The sequence below is a fragment of the Struthio camelus genome, chromosome 3 (genome assembly GCF_040807025.1).
Source record: "Struthio camelus isolate bStrCam1 chromosome 3, bStrCam1.hap1, whole genome shotgun sequence".
Taxonomy (NCBI): Eukaryota; Metazoa; Chordata; class Aves; order Struthioniformes; family Struthionidae; genus Struthio; species Struthio camelus.
In genome coordinates this window covers 50,243,859-50,258,903 of record NC_090944.1, presented here as the reverse complement: position 1 = coordinate 50,258,903, position 15,045 = coordinate 50,243,859, and the positions used below count along the sequence as shown (strand labels likewise).

At 41.5% G+C, this 15,045-nt stretch overlaps 1 protein-coding gene across 11 annotated transcripts in view; it reads right to left on the bottom strand.

The window, feature by feature from the left end:
* ANKRD6 (ankyrin repeat domain 6) overlaps positions 1 to 15,045 on the bottom strand; it is a 125,507-nt gene that overhangs the window by 14,953 nt on the left and 95,509 nt on the right. For 9 of the 11 annotated variants that reach the window (XM_068937769.1, XM_068937767.1, XM_068937765.1 and 6 more), the window contains 3 exons: positions 11,312 to 11,410; positions 2,375 to 2,473; positions 1,193 to 1,291 (listed from right to left, as the gene is read on the bottom strand). In XM_068937769.1, coding sequence (XP_068793870.1) covers positions 1,193 to 1,291; positions 2,375 to 2,473; positions 11,312 to 11,410 — 297 coding nt within the window. Of the gene's footprint in view, positions 1 to 1,192; positions 1,292 to 2,374; positions 2,474 to 8,419; positions 8,760 to 11,311; positions 11,411 to 15,045 lie in introns of those variants that run through there. The other 2 variants (XM_009668365.2, XM_009668367.2) reach the window with 1 other exon arrangement.

Sequence of the window (15,045 nt, the reverse complement as noted above, 5' to 3'; positions counted from 1 at the left end):
GGTGTCTGTATGTGCTTACACAGGGCAGGGTGCAGATTTTAGGCTACAGGAGAGCTTGGATGCTCACAAAGCATGAAAGTCTTCAGGCAAGATGAGAAGGAAAACAGAACACCCCAACCCCAACACCTCCAGAGAATCACATGTTAAGGTTCCAGAAAGAAGTAAATATGCAATTTTTACTGGGAGAAAACTAAAAAGAGAGTTTGCCTGTGATTTGCTTTTTTTAAGCCAGGATTTTATTGGTCTGACAGGTTTTCTGACAGTATTTAGCTTTTGCTGGCCTGAAAATGTTTGCTTTTTCGGTCCTTGAGAACCAGAAATGAAATCAGCTCGAGTGAAAAGGTTTCACACGCTTACTAGACTGTCTGCTTCACCTTGATTATCTTCTTTATTTTGTCCCTCTAGCTTTCAAGACACTGATCAAAGTCACAGGATTTGAATTACAAAGGGACGACTCTCAGATGTGGTCTTCCGTCTTTGATTCCACATTACAAACTATTTCAGGCCTGAACTTAGTTTCCAAGTTGTGTCTGACACAACAATTCTTCTTTCTGAACAATCTCTGAAAAGCCTCTGAGATGCTTTTATGAATAGCCATCTGAAGTGTCAGCACTGGCGGGAAGGCACAGAGGTCCTGCCCAGCCTGCAGTGCATGAGAAGCTGCTCGCAGGAGTCACAGAGCTTGCAGAGCCGGCTAAAAGAAAAGATACCAAAAGAAAGATATGCCAGGTTCTTTATAAGTTTTCAATAAGGGCCTACGGTAATGTATTAAAAAGAACTTTCTAACATAAGAATCACTATTTTTTTCCTCTGTAACTTACATTCATTTGGCTATTTTCTCAAAAATTGGATTTTGAATGCCATTTTCCTATTAGTACAATTCACGTTCATTTCATGTTACGCCGATCACAATGAATCCACTCACTATAAACTAGAGTACTGTGGATATTTCCATAGGAATACCACTGTTCTTCAGCCATAATTAATGTATCATTTAAAGTGCTCAACAGCACTTTATGAATTTCCTAACACCTGTGGAAGAATCATCTAGGCATGATTAACGCAAAAAGAACATGAAATCCCAATATGAGCTGGTGTCCACCTCCTAAGAAATGTCATGACCAGAAATCTCCAGGGATGAGAATCAGCTGTGCTACATCAGCACTGAAAGCTCCTTGTGTAAGTGCCTCACCTTGTTCCTGGCAAGAACATTAGCTCCTGCTTTAACGAGCAGTTTGGCAGACTGACTGAATCCATGCCAACAAGCTTCATGAAGAGCAGTGTTCCCGTCCTGGAGAGCACACACACAAGAGGACAAGTTTAGTGTATTGCGTCCACACACAGAGTAATGTTGCATTCAGAATGCAGCAACTGCATGTGCTCTCTGGTCGTTTAACAAATAAATCTTCCTTTCCTACTATCTAATTTCCTATTTTCTTTTTAGCAGAAGCAGAAATATACCAGACTTAAAATAACTTCCACAAACACGCTGTATACTTTCCTCTCTTCCATACCTCTGCTTCAGTGATGCTTCAGTTCCCACCCAAGCATAATGCCACACTGCCTTGTGAGTACCAGCCGTGCTCCACTGCTCTGTATTGGCTGGAGTGAAACCTGATATTTATCACCTTCTTCTCCCACAACTTTCCCATAAAAGCTGTAATTTCTGAAGCTCCTGATGGCTACCCAATAATTGTCCTTTAGTTCAAAAGTCAGCTGGGTATTTGGGACAGAAGATCATGGTGGTTTTGATTGTGATTCTACTCCACAATAGCTCAAAGGAGGCCTGTGGTGGGAACCATCTACAGGTATGTTTTTCCTCTGTGTGTAACTTAAGACACATAGTAAGTTCTCATCACAGAACATACGCTTATGCCATCAGATTAAAAGATAAATAGGATTAGCAGGTAAAAAAGATACCTCAAGGTAATCTAGAGATGTCTTAGAACCCTATAGAATTTTTATCTTTCTACCTTCTCCCTCTTCCTATATTTACCTTCTACTTCTTCTTACATCTAGCAAACAGAGAGAATGCCACCGAAGCTTTTGTTTGGAACTTGGAATTAGTTAGGCTTATTTCCAAACTAAATTTGCAGTCTGGAATTCTCAGTTTCTGGGTAAGCAAGGGAAATCATGCAGTGTTTTGGGTAGGGTGAATTAATTCAAAAATGATCACCTTGGTCAAAAGGTAAGCAAATCTGAAGTTGCGATTAAAGATATGGTACATCTTCCCCCACCCCAGTGCAACTGTTCCAATTACTTTCAAAGCATTAGATATCTACTCAGGAGTACAAATCATAACTTATTCTTTGTGACCTTAGCATTACTGGCTAGCAAGGCTGGCATGCCACAGGGCTCTGCTTTTGCTTGTTACCTTGTCTTGTCTGTCCAAAGCACACCCCTCTTGAATGAGAGTTGCTATGACATCGGTGTTCCCTACAACAGCAGCCCGGTGCAATGCTGTCTGATCACCCTGCAAAAAAAAAAAAAAAAGGCAATTTTTTTAATCCATATCCTTTCCACCTAATTTTGACTTAACACAAATGCATACAACACACACACAGAGGTTGCATCTTCAACACACATACTATTTAAATCCAAGCTGCGTTTGAAAACAGTCCCAGTAAACAACTATTAAAGTTTCCAAGATTAATGAAGTTATTGTATGCATCAGAGAGCTGCAGATCAATTGTTTACAAGACCTTACAACTCATCACAATCCCATACACAGCACTGAAGTGTTCTAAAAATATTGTAGTATTAGAGGGCAGTGAATCTAATACACTTGGCTCCACGCATCTAATAACCAACAGTATCTATGGGGAACTAAAGGGAATTATAGGCTGTAGTAATTCATCGTACTGATCCTCCAGTAGTTACACTAACTGGATGAGGCACTACTGTTTTGGCTCTGACTGCTCCATCAATCCTGCTTGGATAAGGAGTGTGAGATGAGGTCAGTCTCTTCAACATCTCTGATGAATTACCAATTAGTGCTAAGAGTGGACGTAATTGTAGGATGAGGACCCCAACTGTGAGACTATCAACTTATTTTATTCAAGCACCCGAGTAGTCTTAAGGTCCAGATGACTTTCATTTCTCATTGAACTGCCACACAGCAGCGAAAAGTGAGTTTCCTACACCAGTGTCAAACTTTCATGGCCCAGTTTCCAAAAGAAATGATGTTGATGTGGTCATCTTGTCTGACTGCAATCGATCTGCCCTCTGATAACTGTTGAACTCATTTGCTGAGCTAGAGATACCAAGACTGATTTTCTACAAGCCTTCTACAAATGGAAGGCTAGGGAGAATCAATTTATAGGCTTTAACAAGGGAGCTACACAGTTACCCGCACCATTTGGCCTACAGCTACAAGCTCAGGCTCACTGCCCCGTCCATCGACAGCTCCCCACATCCCACAGCACACGCTGCCTCTTGCTCTGCCCTGTGCATGGGGGACATCTGGAGATACATATTTTTTTTAATGTGTGTGCTTGGGCAAGGGATGAGAAAGATAAGGAGATGTGTGGAAGGGAACTAAGCATACTGCAGGTGTGTGAGACTGTGATAAAAGAGAGGGAATAGGAGCATTTACGTGGTACAACACAAATCTGAAGGAAACCGAGCCGCATTAGTTCCACTGCTTCCGAACAACCTGTCTTGGTTTTCCGTTGTAGTTACTTTGAACCTGCAATGCTGAAACACAGCCCATGAGTCCAGGCACAAAGACTTCGTTGCAAGGCTGCACACAGCCATTTTATGGATGAACAACAGATTGCAAATCCAATCCATTTTTGCTTAGCTAGATAATGTTCACCAAAACCACATGAATGGTAGAGATATGCAATGTACCCAAGGAAGAAAGCTTGCAGAGGAAGCTGGTCCTAAATAGATATAAAATTTCTCTGCTACAATTCTTTATCAGATAATATCAGATTACACTAAATACTAAAACTGAGGAGATTTCCACTTTTTGTGTCATATAGACTGCAAGTATTTAGATAACTCGATAATTTAAATAATTTGTTCTCAAAGGCAATTAGTAGGAGAATTAGAAAATGGTTCAGTAAATCACTGAATTGGCTTATAATCAGGAAGATGATTTTTTTAAAATCGTGTGTTGAGGGTTTTTCTAATTTGCTATCTGTGCTTTGTCTTTAGAGGTCAGCTTTTCACAGTTCTGTCCTTGTCCCTGTTAAGACGGAAAATTTATTTTAGGAGAATTTTGAACAAAGACGGTAATGGTTCCAGGAGCTGGGACTTTCAGAAAAACACAAAGTATTCCAAAGCACTGCCGATTCTCTGAACTTGTATATTTATCCCTAAATTTAAAAGTAACCAAAATTTTATGGAAAATATATCCAGAATATATTATCTCACAAGTACAACTGTCAAATACTTTCCAGTAACTGCTACTGCACAGAAATGTACTGCCTAACATGCCAGAAAAGGACTTAGCATCCTTTTCAATATCCTCATGGTACTGAGGACTGGCACAGCTACTGTTAATAGAGCAATGGATAACGGGGAGAGTGCAAAGGTCATTTTATCCTGCCACGAAATAGAAAGCAATCCATCAGTCTATCACTCCTAAATTATACTGCTGCAATGCAAAACTATAGAAGACACTGTAATAAAGAGTAGAAAAAAATGATATCTGCCACTGTGATGGACGGACCTTTAGCAGTGGCTTTAACAATAAATAGTTGGTTCCTGCTTCTTTACAGTCTGAAAAATTGATTATGGAGGAGATCAGATTTGTGGGCACAAACAGCTTGGACTGGATTGGATTTAGTTTGTATTTAAAGATCTTCTCGCTGGGCCAATTTAAGTCAGTGCTGTTCCTGTCGTTAACCCAACCCCATGAAAGTAACTGCAGTGAGGGACTCGAGTGTCGCAGGAGTGTGTCTCATCACACCTGACTTGTAGCCTCCCTGTTTAAGAAGTGAAATTGGATGCTGATACATTTGCTACACATGCAAGGGGAGAGCCAAGCATCTAAGAATAAGATCCAGTCAGCATGCTGACAGGGTAAACACTTAATCCACATAACAAGGAACGTCAAAGGACCTCTCAAATCCTACCTTTCCTGGACAGAGTCACCTGCCAGGAAAGACAAGGTAGAAACCAATTTAAAATCCTCTTTTCCCCCCTCGCTCAGATTCTTGAACTGTGCAGAGAGCACAGACGATGACCTCACTCTGCCCTTCTTCAGGACATCACTGCCTCCTATCCGACAGTAAAGGGCAAGGCTCGCTGGAAACCGGTTGGAGGCGCTCAGATTCTTGAACTGTACGGGGAGCACAGTCGACGAGCTCACTTTGCCCTTCTTCAGGACATCACTGCCTCCTATCCCACAGTAAAGGGCAAGGCTCGCTGGAAACCGGTTGGAGGCTGGGGCACAGTGCCACATCACAGCTGCTCCCCCTCTTTGCTTCAGGTGCTGCTCAGCTCATTCACAACTATGTGTTTTACACTACAACAGTAATAGATGAAATTCATCAACGCTGTTGGGAATGGTGACCCTCTACCCCTACATGTATGGCCACATCACTAGGCTCACACTTCTTTATAGGCTCAGACTTCCTTAGGAGTGAAGTGCCAAGACACCTAATCTATGAACCCTTAAGAGGTCATAAACTCTAAGGCCAGGGGAGATAAGCATCAAGACCCTTAGCCTTACCATGACAGCAGTGCCTCTAGGCACAAGCAGTAGTGGAACTTCAGGTTCCCATGTAATTTTCCTGACAAAGACCCCTAAAACCCTCAGGAGCCTAAGTCAACAGGGCAGGATTTTGTCAACCATTCCTTTGGACTTCAGCATACACATTAAACTTAAAAGTACTTAAGGTGCTGTGGGAGCTGAATCAAAAGACTGATTCTCACTACTTCGTGAGTTACTGAGTAACCCAGGTATTAATAATATTGAATCACTATTGGATCACATCACTATTTTTAAAATTCTTTCCTCCTCATTAATAGAGGAGGAGGAAACTAATATCTTGCCTTTTATGTAGTCAGCTAGTGACTTGTATTTTTTTCAGAGCATGAACTTTCAAACAGTTTAATCACTGACTTGTGTATCTTTTTTATTAATTGCTAAAATAACTGTCTCAAAACACACTTCTCAAGAGTTTTGCCTTTAGCAAGGCATGAGAGGACTGTTCCAGGGACTCGGAGAAAAAAATCACCTGTAAATGCATACTAATTGCCCAGACTGTTATGTTGGACACAATTTATGATCCTATTTGTAAGTGATTTACATCCTAAGAACAGACTGCAAATCAGTAGCAATGAAGAGGGGTAACTCCCGTGCAGTGTCACAGAAGCGTGACCTTGAAAGAAATGACAGAACTGAGTTTGCTTAAAGACAAATGTAGGCCTGAAGCCAAAAAGACACTCAAGTACCTAAGTGAGACTTGATAGAAGTAAGGCACCTAAGTCTAAAATCTTAAAACTCCTTGCTTAGCTGCTGCCTACCCCTGAAAGCAACTACAGTTCCTCTGTTTCATTCAAATTCCCCAAACAGCTGAATCTGCATGCTGCCAAGAGGCACCACGGTTTTTATCGGACTCATCAGGTTGGCACTTATCTCACGTTAAGCCTTGCCAGAGCCCATAATTTAGGCATTTCCTCTCCTATCTCTCACCCTGTGAGCGTCCTCTAAGAGCACTTGTTGGAACATGCTTCACACAAACTACAAACATGTCCACCACCTTTTGAAATAAGGCCAGAGGAGGAGGTGGCAGATGCCTTTTATGCAACAGGTTACGGTACTCGCCCAGCTTATCTTGCAATGAGAGCGTTTCCTTGCTGAAAGCGATCCACATTTAAGAAAAACACTGAGAGTCACCAGTCTAGAGGGGGATGCTGCTGGGAGATTGGGAATGCAAGTTTGATCTCCTCATCTACAGGACGAATGCTTGCACATCCTGCATGCTCTACATGTAATAGGGCTATCGCACAAAAAGCTCTAGTCTCAGGAGGTATGTTTCCAAAGGGGGAACCCACGCTCTTCACAGAGAGCTTAAACGCCTGCTTTCAAGAGAGGGCTCCACGCTGTGAACCCTCAAGAAAGGCAGACATGTAAATCTTGACCTTCTCCATAGATTTTGGCATTACTCTTTCCTTTAGCATTTTGGCTAGGTCAGGTGGCATACACTCAGCATCCTGGTGTTTGCGATTACCTTCTGGGCTCCTAGAGTTCCTTCAGATGCTGATAAACTTAAAGCAGTGCATGCAGCCACAGGGGCTAGACACTCAACAACTCGATTGACATCTATTTTATATCTGAAACTCACCCTATTTTATATCTGAAACTTCGGAAAGAGTTCCAGGTAGATATTAGTACATCTCCTAACTCTCCCGTCTCTAACAAGGTACAAGAATAGCAAGCACATAGATATAGATTCTTTATTAAAGTCTCCAATCCCCAAATTTAACTAGAGTTGGTTTATACCAGTTTGTAATACGTTACTTTCTTTACTTGATCTGATTTTAAAAATATTATGACCCCGACAATTTTTTTTCCTACACATTCCCTTTTTCTACTGCCTCCATCAGCTCTGTCATCTCCTTTAAAGCCCTTTTCAGCATCATGCTTTGCCTCCTCGTTGCCTTTCCACGTTTGCAGAAAAGACCAAACAAACTGTCTTGCTACTGGAGAACGGCACCAAAACCAACAGCAAAAACTTGTGCTTTCAATCCGTTAAACAAAGTGTTAGGCAGCAGTTGTAAAGTCTTATGCTTTGAAATCAAATCACTAAATTCACGGTAAAAGGTTTAAAACACTTGTAAAGTGAAAATATAATCAAGCATAAAGTACTCTCAGGGCATACAAAAATATCTGAATATTCTGAACCAGTGGTACAATGGCAACGCCATGTGCTCTAGCGTTTTCCAGTGCCTATGTGCTTCTCTCCCTCCCCTTCCTAAACAAAGACAATCATCATGAATATAGTGTAAGGCGTATTTCACTCTAAACAATATATGATGCTGCGTGACCAGCAGGAGACATCAAGGCATGGAAAAATAAACATGAATGAAAGAAATTATAGCAGAAATGACACTTAAATGGGACTACAGAAATAAGCCACTTTGCTTATTTATATTCAGAGAAATGATTATGAACTCTGGATTACTGTTGCATTTGAAATTAATTTTCTGCTTCTTAAAATGGGGCTTCCAGAGAGAAGCTTCAGGGCTCAGGCTTTTGCTTTAAAGTGACTTTTTTTCCAGGTGGGTTCTCCAAAAGCATATCTGGTGCAGGAAACACTATGCCAAGCACCCAGTGCAAAGCTCGCCATGCAGTCATGCACCTCAGAAGAGCGCTCTCATGCCATACTGCCAATCCAAGATTTTACAGCATGCAGCCACAGAAGAGTGAAGCTCAAGGCAAGATTGATGCAAGATTTCTAACCTCCTTCTCTCTTTCTGATCTTCTAGGTTCCTTTCTAGCCTTTCTCTTCTGGTTTTTCTTATCTTTTTCATCCTTGATCTCCTTCACCGAGACAACCTTCTCCTTGACTATTTCTGAAGTGTGTGCTGTATGGATACTCATTGACCACTCAGAGATTGCATTGGGATCCCAGTAAGAGTTTTCAGTATTGGCAGGGAGAAGGAAAGAATTAGCTCCTGGGGTTGCGTACTCTACAGAGCTGGACTCCACAGGTTGAAATTCATAATAATCCCACTCCAGGCCACTGGAGGTCATTCTTCAACTAATTCTTACGGCTCTTATTGTGTTTTAAAGAACATATCTGTAGAACATGAAGTGAGTGTTTTAATCTCTCCACAATATTTAGCAACTTATAAGTTTCTGCTTATCATCTGGCAGATGAAAAGTTAGCCTTTCATTTCTCTATTAGCTAAAGATCGTCAACTCCAAAATAAAATGTTTTTAGATTTCTCTTGTCATTTAAAATATACATATTTCAGCTTTTCAGAATCAAAAGGAAGATTTTCTTAGTTATATCACAATTCTTCAGACAAATATCAACTTAAGTAATCTACTTTTAAGTGAAATACGCAATACTCCCTGCTCTCATAAGCAATTTCATCTCTCAGCCTAAATATGTAGTCCTGAAAAAGAGCAATGAAATGTACTGATGTTAATCAACACTTTATTTGATGCTAAAATTCCTTCACTGCCAATAAACACGCAGTAAAAGTGACTGACAGCATAATCAACAGATTGCAATTAAAAGAGAATATGAACACCTTTGTATGGCATAAACAAAATGCAAAAATCAATTATACAAGGAGGAAACATAGATAGAGAACCTTTAAAAGACCTCTGTAAAAGGAAAGCAGACATATTTTTGTTAATGCCTTTCACAAGCAAAAATCTTCACCTGGAGTTTGAATCTTCCTCCTCCTCTGAGACGAATCCAAACACACATTCTCAAACCATACAGCAACTCCCGAGGCTCTCCTTAACCCCAATCAGATAACTAATACTCAACACAGAGCCAAAATCAAAATACATTTTTAAAAACTTGTATGTGTAAATCAAGCATGTACATAGTTTGTTCAGGTTAGTCCCTTCATTTAGAAGCGGTATCCAATTTTCATGAAAAAAGGACCTGGGAAGTTTGCAAGACAAGTGAAATAAGCTCTTCTATGAGCTGGATATTTCTGCAATGCAAGACTCTTCCCTGAATTGAACTGATGCTAAACATAGATTTACTGTTTTTCCAGTGATGCCTACTGCATCAGGTTTACATATAAATAGCCTAGATTTTATGACTGCAGGACTGAAAAAAAAAGACAGTTTTCACAGAAACCCAGTTTAAGAGTAAATCATTGGCAGCCCTTAGAGTCTCAGAACAGCAACTTGTATTTTTCAGGATAACTGACTGTACTTGTAAAGTAGCTATAATTTTGTCTTAAATCCCTGATGTACCATTTTGGCTGGGAGAGGTCTAAAAATGAACTCCCTATCCGAATAAACTAACACTCCCACTATACTTGCAAATCAGCCCCATTTCACAGATGGGCACAGTGAAAGAATAAAGCGTGCAGGAAACAACAATTCTTCCTAGAAAAACAAGTTTCTCAGTATAAAGCTGGCTGCATGAACACCACCGTTTTAGGCTTACCAGACTGAGACTGCCTAAGTCTCACAGGGAGGCAACTACTCATGTGGAAAAAGAAACCAGTTTTCCAATTTTTACAGATATTTAAGACCCTCTGGATACAAACACATGCCTAAAGGGATTTTCAAAAGGCACCTACAGGCTTCCTGTGCCCTTTCAATAGTCAGTCATACAGGTGCCTCTAATAGCCATCCCTGGACCTTCAGGATCTTTTAAGAACCTAAACCTTATTTATTCCAGAGGGAACAAAAACAACACTTCTCAATTTTTTTCCAGTATGCTCTCAGAATTATAATACATGGCTTTGCTTATCACTTTGCAAGAGCATTTCAAAAGGGCTTGACCCATCATTAAATGTTGTGAGGAAAACTTCCTGCCCTGAGCACAGGCATTTAAGAACAAACCAGGGCAAACATTATAGGCAGAAATTAGCAACGAACCTGAAGGGAGTCATGGTTATTTAACTGCTGTTGCCCATTTCAACCTATGTCATTGCTCATCAGAGGGGGATAACTAAAATGAGGTTACTGATCACTGCAATGATGCCTAAAGCCTAGTCCAATATTAGAACTATTTCTATGGAGAACTGAGAAAGATCAATAACTTATATATTTTACTTGATGACAACCAGCTACCCTTTGCTGAAATCAAAGCTGATTACATTACGCCGAGGATTTACCACCCAACAGTCTGACAGTCCATCCCGCACTACTGACAATGGGACAACTTCTCTGCGATCCCATATAGTGCTCTGGGTAGTTGTTCAATATTTTGTATGGTACGACACAGATCTGCACAAAAGCATCTCCCGCTTAGGCAAACATCACAACAGATCACGTGCCCTCCCTGAAGCGTTTCAGTGGGTTCCCGCACGCTACAATGACTCTATTTCACTTCTGTATCAAATGGTAGACAAGGGCCCTCCTTGCTACGCACACGGACCCGGTGTAACAAGAGTTCTTACAAAGCTCTGGGGCTTAAATATGACTACCAAGTTACTCACTGAAAAACACCCATTTTTACTTTGTCTCCTGTGCAGTTTTTCATCTCCAAATTACAGGTTACGTCTCCCAATTAAAAAAATACAGGAGACATATTTTGTTTTCATTTAATCCCACTTCAAAGAAGCTAAGCTCTAGTCTTATTTAAAAATTACTGATGAAACAATAGCTTTTCCCCCTCCACCCCAAGCAAGGATGGTTGTATCTACTTACATCATCCTGAATATCCAGGTCACAACCTGCTTTCAACAAAATCTGGACAACGTGGAGATGACCCTTGTGGGCAGCAAGATGCAGAGGGGTCCGGCCATGCTATGAACGAGAAGAAAACAGTAATAGCTTAAGATCAACTTTTTACACGTAGTAGTTGACCAGAATTTTATCCTCTTTTCCTCCTTCTTCTGTTTACACCTCTCTCCGAAGCCTGCAATAGCAGCAGTTCTCAGATACTAGTGTACAAAAGGCTTTACCTTATTTTGTGCATGCTGAAAACTCCTCCTCCCCCTCCTGCAACATTGCAGTTTACCCTAATGATCCTCTACAAAAGGGATATTCTACGCATGTAAGGTTACTTCTTTAAAAACTCAGATCCTGCTTTACGGCCATGCTTCAACAGAATTCATAACTTTTCTGTTTCTGTTTGTCCCTCTCCATAAGGAGAGAGTCAAGAGTTAATTCCTGCTCTAGGAAGTGAGCATACAGGGCAAAGCATCGATGTGAAAAGCACGTGAAACACCTTAAGAACTATTAAACAGGAATATTCTAAAATTATTCATTACAAATTTAATTTCATCACAGTTAAGAAAATTAGATTCCTGTCATTTGCTAAAAATCACAGAGTAGCTTCCCAAAGAATCACACTGTGTCCGCTGTGCGTTCTGAGATAAAGTGTTACTTTTCTTCTTTGCCTGGATATCTTTTTCTTCATTATTGCTGTTGCCATTATCTATTTTTCCTCCCAACGATCCACGAAGTTTATTTTACTCTGCACTGGAAAATAAACTGCCCTAGAAGATCAGCTACAGAAGAAAACACCTCAAGAGTTGACTCACTACTAGTGGCCTTAAGTAAAGAGAAGACAACCATTAGTTCGATATTTTAAGGAAATTCCCCACTGAGAAAGTTACTCCGAGTAAATAAAAACCAAGCTGAAAAGAAGCATGCTTTCATACAGCAATTCTTATATCCTAAGTAGCTGGTACAGCCTTGGGAATTCAGTCTCTTTAGAAAAAAAAGAAAAATAGTGTTGAAATCCACAGAACTACTGGAAACTAAATGTCTATAAATTACCTAACAGTTGTGCAGGGCTTTGGAAACATTAAATGTTGATTAATTATACTACATTATTGATTACTGATCTGAAGGATCAAATCTAAGGGAAAAACTAAACCTATCCTGCAACTCAGGTCTCTCAAAATGCAAACGTTTTCTCCCATTACCCTGCCAAAACAGGAGGGAGCAACTCATTCCTACACGAGAAACTCTCATTTCGACTTCTCTGGTGTTTTGAAAATGGCTTGCTTTCTGCTCGCCCCGCCAGCCCCCAAACGCATCCGCAGGAGGGGTCACGCAGAGCAGACAAACAGGACCAGCCAGGGTAAGGTCGGCGGCAGCATCCGCCAGGTCCCCGGGCAAGCAGCGAGCCTGTGCTCCTGCTTCTTCACTCGGTAGCCAGCCCGCTGCTCTTACACCCGACGGGATCCAGAAACACGTCTATAAACCACTGCAGCCACAGTAAACGGCCGGCCCAGCCACACGGAGCACAGTCCCTTTCGTAACAGCCTGGAGGAGATCCAGTGCTTGGTCGCAGTTTCAGGTAACTCAATAGCAGGAGGGTTAAAAGTCTCCAGGCAACATTAAAAAACCAACCAAACAAAAAAAAAAACACAAAAAAACCCACAAAAAACCCCAGCCAGATTGACAAATCATTCCCAGCTACGAACACTATGTTTGGATTAGGAATACGTGCTCAAGCACGTTCAGGCTTATGGGTTCTGACTTTCTACATTACTAAATTGCAATAAATCACCTAATCAGGGTGTCTCGCTTCCCAGCAGGTTACTAATATATCACAACAACAATTTATTGTAATCTGCGCATGGAGCGGGAAAAGGAAAACTAATCCAACTCGAAGCCAGCTCATGTACTTTAAAAGGAGAACGCTGTCAACTACATGAATATATTCCAGTAGGGAAACTTTCTGGTAAGATAACTATCTCTGACCACTGAAAAAACACTGAGGTGCAGCCAAAGGTATTTGGTTAAAAATAAACTATGAAAGAGAAGTGTGAGTTTATTTGAGGAACATTTTCCTCACCCAGCACACCTTCCTAGATAAACACTCCGTGAAGCTTCCCCAGCAGCAGGCAAAGCCCTCCTTTAGGCGCACAACCAAGTTATGTTTCACATGCAGGTTGCAAAACACGAAAGATTCAAATCACGTGTGGCACACAACCCTTCACCTGCCGATACAATGCCTTAAGGCACATGAAACAAAGTGGCCCCAGAGAACAGGCTTATCTTGAGGAGACCGCCCTTTCCCTGGCAGCTCTGGCACACAGAGGATGCCCTTCACGGCACGAAGGGGAGCCCCCCCGGCACTGCCTTCGGCTCTCCTCCTGCGGGGCCTGTTAGAGCAGTGTTTTCAGTGGAAATAGGAGAGAGGGGGAGGCATCAAATCGGCTGGCAGAAAGCAAAAACGCCAGACTTAGAAAGAAAGGAAAGAGAAGAGGTTGGCAGACAAATCTGCTCCATTCCCGTCTCTTCAACAAACAAAAACAAGCATCATCACGTCCTCAGCGCTGCAGGGAAAAGGAGCCAACTCAAGGCAACTTTGCTTGGCTGCTCCTGTCCCTTAGAGGGGTCACAAAGCTCCGCATTTCCACTACTGTCATCCACGAGCATTCACAAATTTCAGCCAAGTCCCCAAAACTCATGTCTTTGTTTAAAATATCTTGAGATATTAAAATGAAAGACGAGAAGATTATTAATTGTATTTTGGCTCTTGATTCCACAGGTTTGATAGGTTTCAAGATTCTCTACGCAAAAATGTGCGCCCACATGCGTCCCACCTATTGCAGACACCTAGAGAAAGACCTTCAGAGCCCAGAACTATTGCATACAGTTCTTTATTTCTTCCCATTGACTAGAGAGGGATAATAGGAAAATAATGACCCTAACACTAAGATGGGAGAGGGAGAAGGAGGAGTGATTCAAGCACACTGAACAGATTAGAGGCTCAGGCTTTCGGAAAAGTACCGGTTATCTCAAGATTAATCATAACATTGCAAAGCTAGCAATGCCAAATATTCTCTTTCTGCTTAATGACATTAAAAATGGAACTAGAGGTAGGTGGTACAGTTGGACAGTGTTCCAGCCCAGACAACATAAAACATTGGAAAGAGTCCCCCCACAATACATATAAGCATGCACCAACCCACAACAAAACGCGAGGGAGAGATCATGAAATTTGGGTGCCACTCAGCAGCCCTCACACCGCAGTGACAAAATGAAAGTGCTGCAAGCTTTGGAGAGAAACGCTCAAAGGGTCTGTGGCACGGCTGGATGCCCTGGCAGCAACAGCTAGAGTTGTTCTTGCCCAGCTTTGATCTTACCCGTCACGACTGCGAGCCAGAAGAACGGCCCTTTACGCTGGCTGTGAAGGAGATTGCTGATGGGTTGATAGGACTTTGTTTTTCTGTGAAATTTTTCTTTCAGAACAAACCATCCTACTCAAAATATCTAGGAGGAAGAGAGAGGGGGGCAAAAGACAATTTTCCCTCTGTGTCTCCTCTGTAAAGACATTTCATATTCAGCACTGCAACACTACCCAAGGGGCTTATCTGAATACACATATAGGTCCTAATGGCAGAGGAAACGTATATAAAAGAAGTATCTCTTAGATGCTCATTACAGGCAGACACCACTAGAACCAGAGACTGCTTAAC